Below are 17138 nucleotides of genomic sequence, written 5' to 3'. Positions count from 1 at the left end.
TATACACATATATATATATATATATATACACATATATACACATGTATTCACATACATTATATGTGTATATATATATGTATATATAATGTATGTATATATATTCTATATCTCTGTCTTGCCGTTTTCTTACCCTTACCCCGCCCCCAGCCATTATACAGTGATCTTTCATGCAGCCTGCCTTATGTGATATTGATACTAATTATTCACCTATTTTTCTTTGTTCCTTACAGCCAGAGCGTGGACTAGGCTATACGCCATGAATAACCTTTAAATTCTTCTCGATCTCCCAAGTGTGCATCAAATCTTCTGTTCTGCCAAGACTTCTTCCTTTTTTTGTTTGCATTTAATGGACACAGTCTTAAAAAGAAAAAAAAAAATTAAAAAAAAATACAGAATAAAAAAAAAAAAGCCCAGACATGGTCAGTCTTTGGTGATTAAATGCACAGTAGCAAATCTCATGTCTTGTCCTAATTCACTGTTGTACCGCATGAGCAGAGGCTGTAGATTATCGTTAGCATGTTCAGAAGAGGTGGCGCTACCTCCGTATCTCTCCATTTTGGCATTGTGAGTTCAGTTTAGGCCCTGTAAATGGAGATGTTTTAGGTTAGTTGCATCTTAATATTTTTTTTCTCCCCTTTTTAATTACCGGCCACCTCCTTTTTATTGTTCTCCTAGTTCTGTTCTGTGAATGCAGCTAACCTGAACCTAGTGTGTTTGCCGATGTAGCCTGCTATTATAGACAGAGTAGGCAGACAAGCTTGATTGAAGAAACAATGGCAAAATCAGGAGGCCCTTTATGATCTCGGCCCGACCGTCACTAACCTAACCTCCTTTCTTTTGAGTGTTAAACCTTCCAAAGCTTGTGACCATTTTGTATGGCTTGTCTTGAAAATCTGTATATCTTATGTTTTAGTAAAATATTTTTTTTGTTATTCTACTTTTGCCTTTGTACAGTTTTTCTTTGTTTTATTTTTGTCAATTCCATAAGCATAATACAAATGCAGAGAAGTCTTCTCTTTCCCACAAATGTGTCAAAGATGCAGGACAGATGAGTGGATGATGGTTATAGTAACCCTCATGTTTGCTGAATAGTCCTGAAATCCGGTGCTGCTACAAAATGTGAAGTGTATATCCGAATGCCGTCTGTTTAAGAAGAACTCAATCTGGCGATAGAGCAATTTCAACTAGTAACAAAGAAGTGCTGCAGAAGTGCAGGTCCCAAGTCTTATCCGTAACCGCAAATGCCTGTTCCCGAATACTCCAAAAACCTTCTTCAATTGGTATTTCTTGTTTACTGTGCTAAAAGCTGAGAAATCTTAGTTCCCCGGTTTCACACATCCATGTTTTGTGATCTGAGTACAGACCGCAAACTTGTCAGCCTAATAGACATATATGAGTCTATTGTGTCCAGGTCAGGAGACCTGTGGTCAGTCCATGCACCGTGGTCAGTACCCTATCTACCCGGTGCGGGTTTGCGATTCTTTTTCAGGTGTGCTTCACGTATGTATTAACATGAAGATGCATGGCTCAGCAAAGAATCCCATGGGGTTTTGACACATTTAGTTTTTAGACTGTGGCTAGACAGATCTTTAGCATGATGCTGCTTTCTTGTGACCATCACAGCTGTACGGTCTTAACTGCAAAACTATCGGTAAAAAAAATCATGGGGTAAAAAATAGTTCAGTTTGCGTGGAATTATTTATCACAGGTGTCAGTCAACAAGTATGAGTGACACGTTAATATACAGGCCACAATTCAACTTGCCACGTGTTTTTCATTCAGTCCGTACTCTGCGATGAGTGCCACTCATTTAGTTGTATTGTTGCATATTACAGATGCCCGAATTGAGATGGTTCTGTCCTGGTGACCCTACCAGTTATACATACTGTATGTTACCAACGTTTGGAGAAAAACCTGCATCCTTAATTAGCGTAAAGGGACATAATGAACATAAATGATGTGGTACGTAGTATATTCGAAATGTGTACCAGCTCCTGAATTGATAAAAGGGGAAAGAATGACCCCAGGTATCGCACTCTTAGTCTTCACAGTCTGTATAAATTCAAGGCATCTATCCAAGACAGCATGTAATAGAGGTTCTGAAAATGAAGGGAAGCATTCACTACACAGGTTCTTCTAGGCACATAAGGCATATTCTGCAGCACAATTATTAGTACCAACTGTACAAATATTTGCTTACATTGGATATTCTCATGTTGGTGTTCCTGAAATATGGTCAGCCCTTCTACAAAACCCTCTGTGAAAATGTTAAGACATCCATGCAATCAATTATGATAATACAAATGAATGTAACTAGTATTTTCCACTACTTGGATCTCCCCATCTCCTATGCTGTACTCCCCAATGTAAAATAGAATAATAAACCTGCACCGGGCCAGTCCCAGGGATGTGGGCACCCACAGGACATAACAATGAACAGCCTCTAATAGGCTGCAGTTCTCACGCTTCGAAGTGTGAGTGAAGCAGCCTTGTGGCTTAACGCTGAAATGATGCCGTTGTGGGAGGCGAGTACTTCTTATTTTTTACACTGGGTAATGCAGTATTTAAGTAGGGGTTGTCCAATAACGTCCACTAAAAAGGCTTGTGGGTGTGTTTTGAATGGTACCGTCAGTCTCTCTAAAAAGGAAGTACTGGTAGAGCCCCAAGAGTCCTCGTGGACAATGTGGTCCCCATCCTTGGTGACCGAACAGTAGATTCACAAAACTGAACTGAGTGTCTTGTAGATACACTGAATTAAGGTGCAACAGTCTTAATGAGATTTGATACTTTCAAGCTGTAGTCAGATACTAAACTTTTGATCAGTGGGGGTCCTACTCCCGGCATTTCCACCAATCTTCCAACATCTCCACTGGCAGTGGCCGGATGTTTAGTCATATATACAATGGAATACCCATACAAGTGAATGGGAGCTAGAGTGTGGCTACTAAGCCATGTACATTGCTTACATCCAACCTGCGCAAATATCGGCTGATCAGTAGGCACGCCAGACCCCAGCCAATCATATCTGATGACCTATCCATAAAATAGATCATGAATAGTTTCATTTTAGACAGCCTCTTTACATTTGACATCTCTATTGAAGAAAAATTTGCTATACTGGGCGCCATATGATTATTTATGGGATATAGTTTGATATATAGTTTGTTTAATAACTCATGATTTAACTCTGAATGCTACTGTTAAAATAAAACCAGAATAATATCGAAGACAAGCTAAAAAAAAATACCGGCTGACTCAAGTCTGTATTTCATCATAAATACCCCAGTTTTAGTTTGTAAAATATTTAAAGAGGTTTTATATACAAATGTGCTAGTGTAAAATATGAAGTTTCTCCTTTTGCTCTCATTTCACAACATAAGGCCTCTGCAGCAGCCACATGGACTACTCAAGAGACCAAACTGTGAGTGTGAAGAGTTCTTTGCCTTCCTCGCAGCAGGAAGTCTCAGAAATGAATTTATAATAATTTTTTCAAGTATTCTGCAAATGTCTACTATAGACTTATTTTTTTTTTTTCCTTTTAAAGGGAATCTGTCCTGTGATTTTATAGTACAATACTGTTATCTTTAAATAGGGCTTAAGGAAACCTCTCAGAATTAGTAACTTTTATAGCTCTCCCTCTTCCTGTTATCTTGTTGTAAGCTCTGTGTGAAGTAGTAACTAGTCAAGCATATGTAAATACAAACTGTATAAGTACTGCTCCCACCTCTCTGCTAGTATCAGTGATAGTAAGGCCCCATACGCACACGGACGTTTTTGATGTGTTTTTAGGGCAGTTTTGTGGTTACTAAACTGCATGGTTTTCCTTCCCCAGTTAAGTCTTAGATTTCACTTTTGCTTTATGCACGTTGCTTTTTTTTGGGCTGCAGTTTTGTGGTGACAACAAAACTGCAGCATGTCAATTCTTTTTGCGTTTTTCCCTGTGTTTTTCTCCCATTGGTGTATAAAAAAAAAGTATGGTCAAAAAATGCACCTATAACGCCTGAGTTTTTGTGACCACAAGGTGCAGTTACAAAACTGTAGCATGCGGACATAGGCTAAATGGGAAATTAACTTGTACTGCTTCCCCCACCCATACTCCCTCCCACCTCTCAGTAGTGATCGTGAACAGCGTCGGACTGGCTATTGGAGGAATTTCTAGTAATGCCAGGCCTAGATTCAGTTACCTGCACTCTCACCTGAGCTCCAGAATGCAGCCTAGACAGCACCGTGAGCGCCGACTGATTGATTCCCCGGCGATTGCGGTTCAGTTCATGACACCTGCAGACAGACCGGGTTGATCTCCTGTGCTCTCACCTGAATTCCGGAGATCAGCCCGGCTTGTCCGCAGCTGGCATGAACTGAACCGCAATCGCCGGGGAATCAATCACTCGGCGCTCGCAGTTCAGTCCTGCAAACTCTGAGATCAGTCCAGGCTGCAGGTGAGAGCTCCGGAATGCAATGCAGGTAACTGAATCCAGGCCTGGTATTACAGGAGCCAGTCCGATGCTGATCGTGAATGCATAGGGTGGTGAGTGGGGGGGAACCGTAAATATGTAAATGGTATTTACATACACTTGACTAGCGTGCAGGAGACACTGAACTCTATAGAACTTACAGCAGGATAACAGGAAAAGGTAGAGCTATAAAACTTACTCATCCTGAAAGGTCTCATTAAGCCCTATGTAAACAGCATTTTACTACAAAATCACCTGACATTCCCTTTAAATGCACTGCCGTACTAACCTTTGATGGGCAATCTGTATTTTCAAATCGGTCTAAGGGCTTTTTTGAAATGTCTGTGGTCATCGGTCCGATCTCTGATCGCAATGGATAGACTAGTCACGCATCGCCCAAACCGAGAATGACCGCATCACATATTTCTATAAGGCTGTCACTCTCTGTTCAGAAGACGCATGGTTAGTCTGAGAGAACAGAGATCAGACCAACAATAAACGACGTCTGAAAGAGCCTTTACTTTGTGATTCACATTTTTATTGAAGTACAAAAGCTACAGCTTCTTGTCCATGAACTTGTCCTTTGAATTAAGGACTTCACTTGTTTTTCTGTACGCTTAAATGTATTTTCCCACGAACAAATTTTATTTTAATCCATTGATTTTTGAAAAAATTTCCACAATTGGATGTTTTTAAAAAAAAAAAAAAAAAATAATAAAATGTTCCTGTGCTGATAATCTTACATCTGTGCCCCTGCTGTGTACTGTGTAATGACCGTGGCTGACCATACAGGGACATGGTCTGATCATACCACATCTCTTGGGCCGGGGAGGACACAATAGAGAATACAGACAATACAGCAGGGGATCGCAGCTGATTCTTTGTGAGGTAAAAACATTTCCCTGCTTGTTTTTTAAAAAAATGTTTTACCTCAAAGAACGAATAATTTGTGATTTCATACTGTAATATCTGTATACGGTACTTTTTTACATCTTCCCCTGCCTAGGAGATGTGGTATGATCAGACGATGTTGCTGTACGGTCAGACACAGCCATTACACAGCACATAGCAGGGACACATAAATAAGATTATCTCATCACAGGGATATTATTTTTAAACACATCCAATTGTGGAAATTATTAGTATTCCAAGATCTATTGATTACAATGAACTTTGTGGGAAAATTCCTTTAAAACCTACCCAGCATGCCTAATACTTGACATGTTGGTGCTTCCCCATTAAACTGAACATTTGTCAACAACTATCAGCAATCTTGGGGTCAGAAATTTTAAGCCGTCTTTAGTGATGTAATACATTCATCACTATATTAATACTGTCTGGATTATGTTGTTACAATAACGCTACCAAGTAATGCGCTGAAATAGACAATGACCTGTCAACCCCTGCCAAGTGATGTTCCTGCTGGATATAAATGAGGTATACCCAGCACAGCTGTAAATAGACGATAATGCAGATTTGTAACCTAGGAAGTAGACTACTATTGTTTGGATACGTTTTCTGCGTGCAGGTCTATATCTTGTGTCGTCTGACTGCTCCGAGGCCGCATTATGTTCATGGTTTTAGCCGGTCATGAAGAAGTACCATTTTCAGAACTCATTCTTTCATACAGTAGTGTCCTGTGTAATGGTTTGAAGTTCTAATTGTGCAGTTCCTCATCTAAACTTCTGTATGTTCATTCTTTAACTTATTGTAAGACTTTGTAATGACTCATTAAGAATGTTTAATAGGTCTTCTATAATGGCATGTCTCAATGTAAGATAACATTGCAAATAAAAGGAAGAAAGTGTTTTGAGTCCTGCATTTCTTCCAGGGGCGTTGACTGCTATTTTATATTTAATGCTATGGATAGGAGGGATTATTGGGCCAATTAGCTTCACAACACTATTATTTTACATGCATCATTTTATGAAAAAGCTTCATATTCTGTCACGTTACTAACTTCCAAAAGCTACATTCTGGTCAACTGTTTTTAGCACTGGAGGGAAACTGAAGAGAGCTGAACAGCAAAAGTCCATCCACTGTGGGAGGAACTGCAGCTCGGCTCCTAGCAAAACACTTTAGGTGTAGTATAAAATAATATTTATTCATATATATCGTGCTATTAATTCCACAGCGCTTTACATATATTGGCAACACTGTCCCCATTGGGCTCACCATCTAAATTTCCTATCAGTATGTTTTTGGAGTGTGGGGGGAAACCCACTCAAACACGGGAAGAACAAACATACAAACACCTTGTAGATGTTGTCCTTGGTGGGACTAGAACCCAGGACTCCAGTGCTGCAAGACTGCAGTGCTAACCCCTGAGCCACCGTGCTGCTAGGGTATGTGCCCACGTTGCGTTTTTTCATGCTTTTCAGCAGCGTTTTCAACTGCACCTTTTTCATGCAAAAATGCATGCGTTTTGATTTTCCAGCAAAGTCTATGAGAAATAGGGATTTCTTGTGCACACCATGCTGTTCTAAACGTGAAATTTGCATATTTTTGGGCAAAAACTCTGCTTTTAAAGAAGCAACATGTCAATTGTTTTTGCCATTTTGGCTGCATTTCCCATCCATTCAATTTAATACAAAACTGCAGCGTTTCTAAAAGCATCGGAAAAGCACTAAAAACGCATGAAAACAGCAAGGTGCGCATAGGCTACTTTCTTTGTGTTTTACATGCATTTTTAAAGCCAAAAGCATTGCCCTTTCTGCCAGAGGATGCTTTTTGAACTGCAACTACCTCGACGCAACATGGGCACATAGCCTTAATGTGTTGGAATTTGGAGAGGATTCTTTCCCTAAATCCACAAACTCTGCATATTATTTATTTTAATCATTGATCTAGTGCCAAAAATTTCATAGCGCTTTACAGACCTCATCATCACTGTCCTCATTGGAGCTTACAATCTAAAATTCCCTAACAGTATGTCTTTGGATTGTGGGAGGAAAAAAAATGCAAACACATGGAGAACATAGAAACTCCTTGCAGACGTTGTCCATGGTGGGATCTAGGACCCCAGCGCTACCTTACAACCATGAGCCACCATTCTATATTTTTTTTGTTCTTATGAAGCTTGAAAGTTACCTAAGGAAATCTAGCTGCACTACAAGAAAAAAAGGCAATTTCTATATATTATCAATTTTTTTATAAATATTGTGTGCAAATATTATGGCATGTGAAGTGGAATATTCAATACTTCCATTGCCACTCACACTTACCCAGTTACTATGTGCACGTAAGTATTCTTTATCCAGAATCTGCTTTCGTTGAGCATTCTTCACCAGGGTTGCCAACAGCCTCTTAAATTTTTCCTGAACTGGACCAAAAATCATACAGCTGAAAATGTTTGCTGAAATAACCCTTGCCTGTTTTGGAAGACTCCATCCCCACACCCTTAAATCGCACTCAACATACTGCAGGGGGTGCACAACTTGCAGCCCACATTGCCATACTGTGTGACCCCATCCATCTGGTACATAGTTAGCCCTGCGTCCCCAATCTTAGGAGAAAGGAGTCTCTTGAACCCTTTTTGGCCCTTCTATAAAGTGAATACGTTACGAGTGTCCATCAGTGTATGTGGCTTTCTCTATTGTAGTTTATGGCATGTGAGTTTACAATGCCTTCTCTTTTCTGGAGTGTTAACTGAAGGCGCAGGTTCCACCTTCTGGACTCAATATCGAACAACCATTTATGGTCTATACCAGGGGTCGGGAACCTATGGCTCGCGAGCCAGATATGGCTCTTTTGATGGCCGTATCTGGCTCGCAGACAGGGCTCCTACCTGTCTATGGGAAGGATGCATGCACTGCACTCCATCAGGCCGCGGTGCACTCACCCTGAAGATAAACAGCCGGCTCCGCTCTGTGACAGAGTCGCTGCGCTGTAACTATACTGTACTAGCTCTTATACAAGTGGCCGGCAGCGCTGGGCTCCGCCCCCTCCAGCCACTTCCTACCTGTGACCTCGAGCTGACTGCCTGGCTCGTCATCTACTCTTCTGCAGTGTGTGGAGCCAGTGACTGCTGTGATTGTGGATGCATGTCATGTCGGCAGTTGCAGGATATGCAGACTCAGGTCAGAGATGAATATGTCAGGACTGGAGGCTGCAGACAGTGCGGTCTGAGTGGCAGACAGTGGCCGACACAGTCACAAAGTTTGTGACTTGCTGTGAGAACATCCTCTGCTGCCTCCCCCTCCCACTAGCTCTGGTCAGTGCCCCGTTGTCGACCCTTAGCTTATTTAGTAATATGCAGGCAGCCATGTGCTGAACAGGGTTAACAGTAAGCTATACAGAAAACTGCATCTGGCCCTTTTTGCATTATATTATCTTTGTAAAGATTCGCCAAACTGCCAGGAACAGTTTGAAATCTGGATTCCAAATCTGGAATCTGTGCACAAGATGAAGATTTGGTTGCAGAAATTTCTGCACCAAGTCTGCATCTACTGCCAGGAGAAATGCTGCAGCAAAACCAAGGCTTTTTGCCACAATTTGATGCATTAGGCTAGTTTCACACTACGTCTTTTTAACATCCGTTGAAAACGTTTTTTTAGCGGAAGTACGGATCCTGCTTTTACAGCAAATAACGTATGCAAACGCATATGTTATTTTGCAGGATCCTGCACTGGATGTTTAGGGGCGGGCATTGGAGTCATGTGATCGGGAGTGAGGGGAACTAGACTGGGAGGAGGCTTCTGACAGCTGCAGACGCTGGTAACCAAGGTAAACATCGGCCTTGGATACCCGATATTTATCTTGGTTACGAGTGTCTGCAGCTGCTAGGAGCAGGGCTGCCTGCACGCGTAACCAACGTAAACATCGGGTAACTAAGAGAAGTGGTTACGCGATATTTACCTTGGTTACGAGTGTCCGCAGCTCTCAGGTGGGAGAGAGAGGAAGGGGGAAAGACACAGAGAGAGAGAGGGTGAGGGAGGGAGGAGGAGAGAGAGACAGATCACGCGAGACTGTTTCTGGGCATGCTCAGTACTTTCTGGGCATGCTCAGTACAAAAGCAGGATCCTGTCTATCAGCACGCCAGCGTTCACCTGCGTTCGCGTGCGTTATAGTGCGGATCCGGTGACTTGCAGTATTTTGACGCAGCTCAAAAACGCTACAAGTAGCGTTTTTGAAACATGTTAAAAAACTGCAAGTCACCGGATCCGCACTATAACGCACGCAAACGCAGGTGAACGCAGGTGGACGCGAGTCCATTGCAAATGCATTGAAATGAAAACGCATTTGCACTGGATCCGTACTTCCGCTAAAATAACGTTTTCAACGGATGTTAAAAAGACGTAGTGTGACACCAGCCTTATATGTATTTTTGCTTGCATTTTATTTTCATTACTTTTAATGGGGAAAACGTAGCAAAAACACAGAAAGAATTGACATGCTGCAGTTTTTTTTCTACAATACAAAGTGCAAGGAAAAGATCCTGAACATGTTTACAATACTTCAGGATTCTCATTTACCATATTTTTCGTTTTCTAAGATGCACTTTTTTCCCTCAAAACTGGCGGTAAAATGGGGGTGTATCTTACAAAACAGATATGGCTTATGAAGGTGGCGATGGTCGAGCGGGCTCATAGGAGACAGGCTCACAGGACGCGCTCGGCGGTGTCGTAGTGGGCAGCATTAATCTGCGGGCAGGCGGGCTGCGAGGGTGTCTCGGCGGTGGGTGCATTGAGCTGACTGTCGACTCAATTGCATCACCCACGGTTCATGCGATGAGCTTCAAGAAAATGGCCGTGGAATCATATCTGCGCACGCGCCACCTCCGCGATCATTTTCTTGACGTCCATCTTGTCAAACCTGGGTGATTCAATGGAGCCGGCAGTCAGCTCAATGCACTTGCCACAGAGACACCCTGTGATGTGACACCTCCGCAGACCCCCTGCCCACAGATCAATGGCGGCCTCTGCAACACCCCCGAGTGCATCCTGTGACTCTGCTCCACCACTACCGCCCTGGTAAGCCATACCCGGGGGATTCAAATGCACCCATGGCTACACCCCCGAGCCACAGCATTGCTGACCCTCCTGAGCAGCAGCACCCCCTCCTCCGAGCTCGCAGCATCACTCTTCCTCCTGTGACCTTCCTGAGCCGCTCCACCACCACCACCAGCGCCTCTCCCCCTGGTGAGCATTAGGATTAAAGGTAAGGTGTCGCATTTTTTATTTTTGTATTAATAATAGTGATTATGAAATCAAGTATTTTTAATACAAAATTAAACTCACTGTTTATTTAGTTTTTATTTAATTCTAGTGTTACTGAAACACTGGGGGCTGCCATGCTGAATTTGGTGTTTGTAACAATAGTTACTCACCTCAACTCCTTTATGGCAGCGCCCTGTACCCGGACTGCGACCTGTACTTAATACAGGAAAGCTCCCTGCTGTGACCTGAACGCGCCGCCTGGGCTATCCAGATCACAGCAGAGAGAGGAGATCGGTGCAATATTTGTGCAGCTCACAGCTTATGCTGTGCGCTGCACTTTCCCCCTGTCACCCGTTCGGCCTGTGTGAGTACCAGCGCCCTTCCCCCCGCCGCTGCTGCTACCTTCACCAAACACAACCCCTGTCCCCACCCCCCCGTGCCACGACCACTACCCACCCCCCCCACTCTCCTTGCCTGGACTGATGTCATGCATCGCAAGTTCACAATGTAAGTTATTTATTTGATTTTTTTACTGCTAATTACCATTGTTTCAGTCCAGTTGTGGCTTTATACAGCAGGGAGGAGCATTCCTTGCTGTACTAAGTGAACATTGGAGCGATTGATCTGTCAATGGCCCTTTAAACATATTGTACGGCTCTCGCGGAATTATATTTCAAAATATGTGGCGTTTACGGCTCTCTTAGCCAAAAAGGTTCCTGACCCCTGGTCTATACTTTTGCTACGCCAGGAATGTATCAGATGGTAATACTCCAACTTTTAGTTTGCCCTTGGGAGTAATTCAGTATGGCCTCCTCATATCAGAAAAGCTTGTTCATCCTTGGCAACTGTTTCCACAAAGTTTATTAAGTTTTTCCTCGGAAAACTATTTTGATTCTCTTCTTTGGGAAATCGTCTTTGCTGTTCACATGAGCGTTATTCGTTTTTTTTTTTTTTTTTTTTTACACTCCTCTTTCACAAGAAAACAATTATAATGAAAGTTCAGGACTCTGCCATAGAATTGTTTTTCTTGGTCACTTAGCGTTTTTTTGCTGATAATCGCCAGAATAGAGCCCCCAAAGTGTGCTGTGGGGCTGCACTAAACTAGGCAGCGTCATCCTAATGCACTTCATTGTGAGAACCAGTGTCATAGGATTTTACAGAGCTCACTCCTCCACTGAAGATGATAGCGTAGAGCAACGAGCAGGACGCGGCATAGTTTAATGTACCTCACAGTACAGACTATGGGGGTCTGTGTTGCAGACACAATATATTAAAAAGATTATTATCCAGAACTATTATAGGTTTCTTATGAAAATTGAGATATGCTTTAAATACGCTGATGTGACTCAGATCTACCTCCCTGGCCCAGATGTCACATCTCTGCTGTCCAGAATTCCGGAGGGTCTATTGGCTATATCCTCCTTCTCCTCTCGCTTGCTAAAGCTAAATGTGGCCAAAACTGAACTATCCATCTTTCCTCCAACTCACCTACACCCTCTACCTGATCTATTACAATAAATAACATCACGCTCTCCCCAATACCCAAAATTTGATCTCTCGGAGTGACCTTTGACTATGCCTTGTCCTTCTTACCACACATCCAATCCCTCACCACCTCCTGCCGTCTTCAACTCAAAAATATTTCCAGAATTCGTCCTTTTCTCAATTCTCTATCTACAAAAATGCTAGTGCATGCCGACATAATCTCCCGCCTCGATTCCTTAATTCTGCTGCCCGATTGATCCACCTCTCTCCTCAATACCACTCCGCTTCTCCTCTCTACAAATCTCTCCATTGGGTCCCAATCTTCCACCGTATCCAATTCAAACTACTAATACTGACCTACAAAGCCGTCCATAATCTGTCTCCGCCGTATATCCCTGAACTAATCTCTTGCTACACTCCAAAACGTAATCTCCGGTCCTCCCAAGATTTCCTCTCTTTCCTCATTCGCTCCTCATTCAACCGCCTTTAAGACTTCTCACGAGCATCCCCAGTCTTCTTGAATACGCTGCCTCAGCATGTCAGATTATCTGCTACACTTGCAAGCTTCAAACGGAACTTGAAAACTCTTCTGTTCAGAAATGACTATAATCTTCAATGACCTCACTGCTTCACTACCACCGGAGCTGGCGCCTCACTACCGCACGGAGCCGCTGCCGCCTCACCACCACACGGAGCTGTCACCTCACCACCAAACGGAGCTGTCGTCCAACCTACACCCCACCTACTGTCTCCTCCCCAAAATCCTATAGAATGTAAGCCCACAAGGGCAGGGTCTTCTTCCCTCTGTACTAGTCTGTCTACTGTAACTTGTATATGTATTCTGTATGTAACCCTCTTCTCATGTACAGCACCATGGAATCAATGATGCTCTATAAATAAATGGTATATAGACGCATACCAACAAGACGTAGGCCAACAGAACAGTGTTAAATTGCTAAATGATGGCCAATGGAAAAAGCTCCAACTGTATACTTTTATCTAATTGCATAAATTTAGTGTTCGCTTACCCTCAGAACTGCATTGTTCCTTTAGATCAATGGTCAGAAACTTCTTACCTATTGTGAAATAAAATGTATCAGCAACTTGCAGCTTTCATTGCACATTGGGATTTCTAGTTGTGTAAAAGGCATGTTCAGACCATTGATTTAAATGTTTATGCTAAATTTCTATATTTTATTACCATGTAACAGAAGTTTTGCTGGTTAATTACCTAAAATATTTTCATTGCAGTCGTAGGTATGCATTTCTGACAAGGAGCTCTAAAAAAAAGCTGTGGCCAGACCTAAATGCGTTCAGCTGCCACCAGAGGGAGCTAACTGCATAGTGTTTGACATTTAACTCAATAATACCACAGTACGCGGTATGCCCCCTCTAGTGGCAGCTGCAGTCACACAGCATGTTATGTCTTACATTAGTCTATGAAGGGAATTTGGCACTCCACAGCAGTTAGTATGCCTTTGTATCAGAGAAACAAAGACATTTCTAAGTTTAAAATTTGGAATGTACCCTAATAACCTCCAGAGGCCAAGCCCATTTTAACCCTAAATGGGTAGTCCGGGGAAATAAAATTATTCTAATGGCCATGTCCGAAAGATGAAATCCATAGTGAAGTCTCACACCCTCACAGCATTGGTACAAGTGCACCACAATAAATTAGAATATTCTCAAAAAGTTAATTTATTTCAGTAATTCAGTACAAAAAGGGAAATGCATATATTATATAGAGTCATTACACTCAGAGTGATCTATTTCAAGTGTTTATTTCTGTTAATGTTGATGATTATGGCTTAGAGCCAATAAAAACCCAAAAGTCATTAGCTTATAAAATTAGAATAATTACCACAAAACACCTGCAACGGCTTCCTACGCATTTAAAATGGTCCCGTAGTCTGGTTCAGTAGGCTACACAATCATGGGGAAGACTGACTGCCTTCTGCACATCTGTTAAGTCAACAGTCACACTCCACAAGGAGGGCAAGTCAGAAAAGGTCATTTAAAAAGAAGCTGGCTGTTCACAGAGTGCTGTATCCAAGCATTTCACTTGGAAATCAAAGTCCCAGAGTCTGGAGGAAAAATGGAGAGACACAATCCAAGCTGCTTGAGATCTAATCAGTGATGGTTTGGGGAACCATGTCATCTGCTGGTGTAGGTCCACTGTGTTTTATCAAGACCAAAGTCAGCACAGCCGTCTACCAGGAAATTTTAGAGCACTTCATGCTTCCCTCTGCCGACAAACTTTTTGGAGATGAAAATTTCATTTTCCAGCAGGACTTGGCACCTGTCCTCACTGCCAAAAGTACCAATACCTGGTTTAATAACCACGGTATCACTGTGCTTGAATGGCCAGCAAACTCGCCTGACCTAAACCCCATAGAGAATCTATGGGGTATTGTCAAGAAGAAGATCTCGAGAGACACCAGACCTAACAATGCAGACGAGCTGAAGACTGCTATCAAAGCAACCTGGGCTTCCATAACACCTCAGGAGTGCCACAGGCTGTTCACCTTCATGCCACATTGCATTAATGCAGTAAGTCATGTAAAAGGAGCCCCGACCAAGTATTGAGTGCATTTACTGTACAAACATTTCAGTAGGCGCCAACATTTTTGAGTTTAAAATCATTTTTTCAGTTGGTCTTATATAATATTTTAATTTTCTGAGATAATGACTTTGGGGTTTTCATTGGCTGTAAGCCATAATCATCAACATTAACAGAAATAAACATTAACTAAATCACTGTCCGTAATGACTCTATATATGCGTTTTCCTTTTTGTATTGAATTACTGAACTACATTAACAATTTGATGATATTCTAATTTATTGGGATGCACTTGTAATTCAGTATAACGCTGTGCTGTTCCTTAGTGCTGCCTCCTCCCTTCTGGGATGTTACATCACACATATGAAAGCATGGCCTGCTCCCTGAAGTAGCTGCCAGGTCTGATTGTATCTACTTCGCTGCAGTCCTAGCTCAGTGAGTTTGGCTCCGTTCTCAAGCTGCAAGGAAGACGTTATTATCAGGTGGTCTGGGGGGCCCCTAGACACAAGGTGCAGCCAACGCCCGTTCTCAGATTGCAGGGAAGCAAATCAGTAGACTGGTTGCTACTAGACACCATGAGTAGGCCACTGATATGTGTTATAACATACCAGAAGGGAGGGGGAGCTTCAGCATTACACAATGGGAAACCACACTATGGCGCTCATCTTTATAGTCTAATGTGAGCATAGCAATTGCATAATTTTTATCTTCTCCAAGTTCAACTTTAAGGGGGTTGCGCACTGTTTACTCGTATATGGATGACCTATCCTAGGAATAGATTATCAATATCAGATCGATGGAGGTGTAAAACCCAGCAACCCCATAAATCAAATGTTTATAACAACTGGTCCTCACACTGAGACACGCTCCCGCCCCACAGAAGAAGAGTGGCAACGTTACCATCCCCATGCCCTCCCGATGCTGTGTACTCCCTCCAGCGTTGCCTCTGCTCCCTAGTGCTGTTCGTGCCGCAGCGCCATATCTATGCCTCAAAGTGATGGGCATACCCTCCTGTGATGTATATGTGCCCCCATGTCTGCTGTGATGTATACAGTGTGTCCACCCATATCCTGTCCACCACCATTAACTTGAGAACGACAGCAGCTAGACAGCAGCTATAGGCATAGAAGTGGTGTATAGGTATAGTAAAGTAGCCATGCGCTACGCAATGAAACCACCTATAGCGCCACCTGGTTGAAAACAACGGAGTCAGCATTTTTATCTCGAAAACTGAACAAGATAGAGAAAAAAAAAAGGTGAATTAAAAAATTGTAGGGCACCATCAATTCAATACGAATCGACACCTTGCATACAGAAATGCTAGAAGATGAAATCCATGCCCCCCCCCCCCCCCCCACCCCAAAAAAAAATAAAATAAAAACACAAAACATTGAATGCTGGTCACTCATATGGCGCTCACTTGACTTTGATGCTCAAAGTGGCCCCCGTCAGCTGCAATGCACATCTGGACTCTGGAGGACAGCATACTGTATCTTGCTGCACGTTGTGCAATATGGTAGGTGACACGTTTGCACAAGCATCTGTGAGACGTCGTAGGTCCTGCAATGTTGGTGTAGGGGGTCGCATACACCTGCTGTTTGATGTGACCTCACAGAAAATCCATTGGGGTCAGGCGACCATGGAGGCCACTCCACGCAGCCACCATAGTCAGTAACTTGTAGGAAGGTCTCCATGAGATACCACTTCCCGTCCACAGCCTTGTGAGTTTTACACGTTCTAATCATAGCATTTCTGTATGCAAGGTGTTAATGCATATTGAATTGATGATGTCCTACAACTTTGTAATTCACTTTTTTTCCTCTATCTCATTCCATTTCCGAGATAAAAATGCTAACTCTGTTGTTTTCCACCAGGTGGCGCTATAGGTGGTTTCATTGCGTAGCGCATGGCTACTTTACTATACCTAGACACCACTTCTATTCCTATAGCTGCCGCCGTTTTCAAGTTAATGGCGGTGGACACACGGTATACAGCATTTCCAGCATCTCGTAGGTGATGTACAGTATATGCTACAGCCCTCCTGTTATGTATATACAGCAGTCCCTGCATTTCATATGGGAGTGTAGTAACAGCATGTATGTGATTTACCAATCTCATTATCACAGAGTTGACTATGCTCCAGACCAAGACAACCGTGGAAAAGCAATTGTAAGAAGCAACATGATCAATACCTCCCAATCTCACAGCCGCTCCAAAGAGAAGCAGCTCCAGCCAGCACTGTAGGAGTGAATAAATTGTTGATGAGATTATATATTTTATATTTATATATATATATATATATATATATATATATATATATATATATATATATATATATATAATCTCATCAGTGTAATTTTCAAGTTGATCACTTTTTTTGTGGCCCGCAAAGGTTGGTAGTGATTGCAGTGATTGTGATCTGCACTTGATCCTAGTGTCATGCTGTGTAAGTCGTGCTGCGATCACCACACCCCCCCGCA

The 17138-nt window shown here is 42.6% G+C and overlaps 1 protein-coding gene across 1 annotated transcript in view; it reads left to right on the top strand.

Moving 5' to 3' along the window:
- Positions 1-937, top strand: part of UBE2N (ubiquitin conjugating enzyme E2 N) — a 45619-nt gene extending 44682 nt beyond the window's left edge. The window contains exon 4 of the mRNA XM_075344804.1: positions 231-937. Within this exon, the coding sequence (XP_075200919.1) occupies positions 231-271 (41 nt within the window). The 3' untranslated portion in view covers positions 272-937. The remainder of the gene's footprint in view (positions 1-230) is intronic.
- The last annotated feature ends 16201 nt before the right edge of the window (positions 938-17138 follow it).

This window comes from Anomaloglossus baeobatrachus, chromosome 4, assembly GCF_048569485.1.
Source record: "Anomaloglossus baeobatrachus isolate aAnoBae1 chromosome 4, aAnoBae1.hap1, whole genome shotgun sequence".
In the NCBI taxonomy this organism is placed as follows: domain Eukaryota; kingdom Metazoa; phylum Chordata; class Amphibia; order Anura; family Aromobatidae; genus Anomaloglossus; species Anomaloglossus baeobatrachus.
This window is presented reverse-complemented; position numbering and strand designations above follow the sequence as displayed.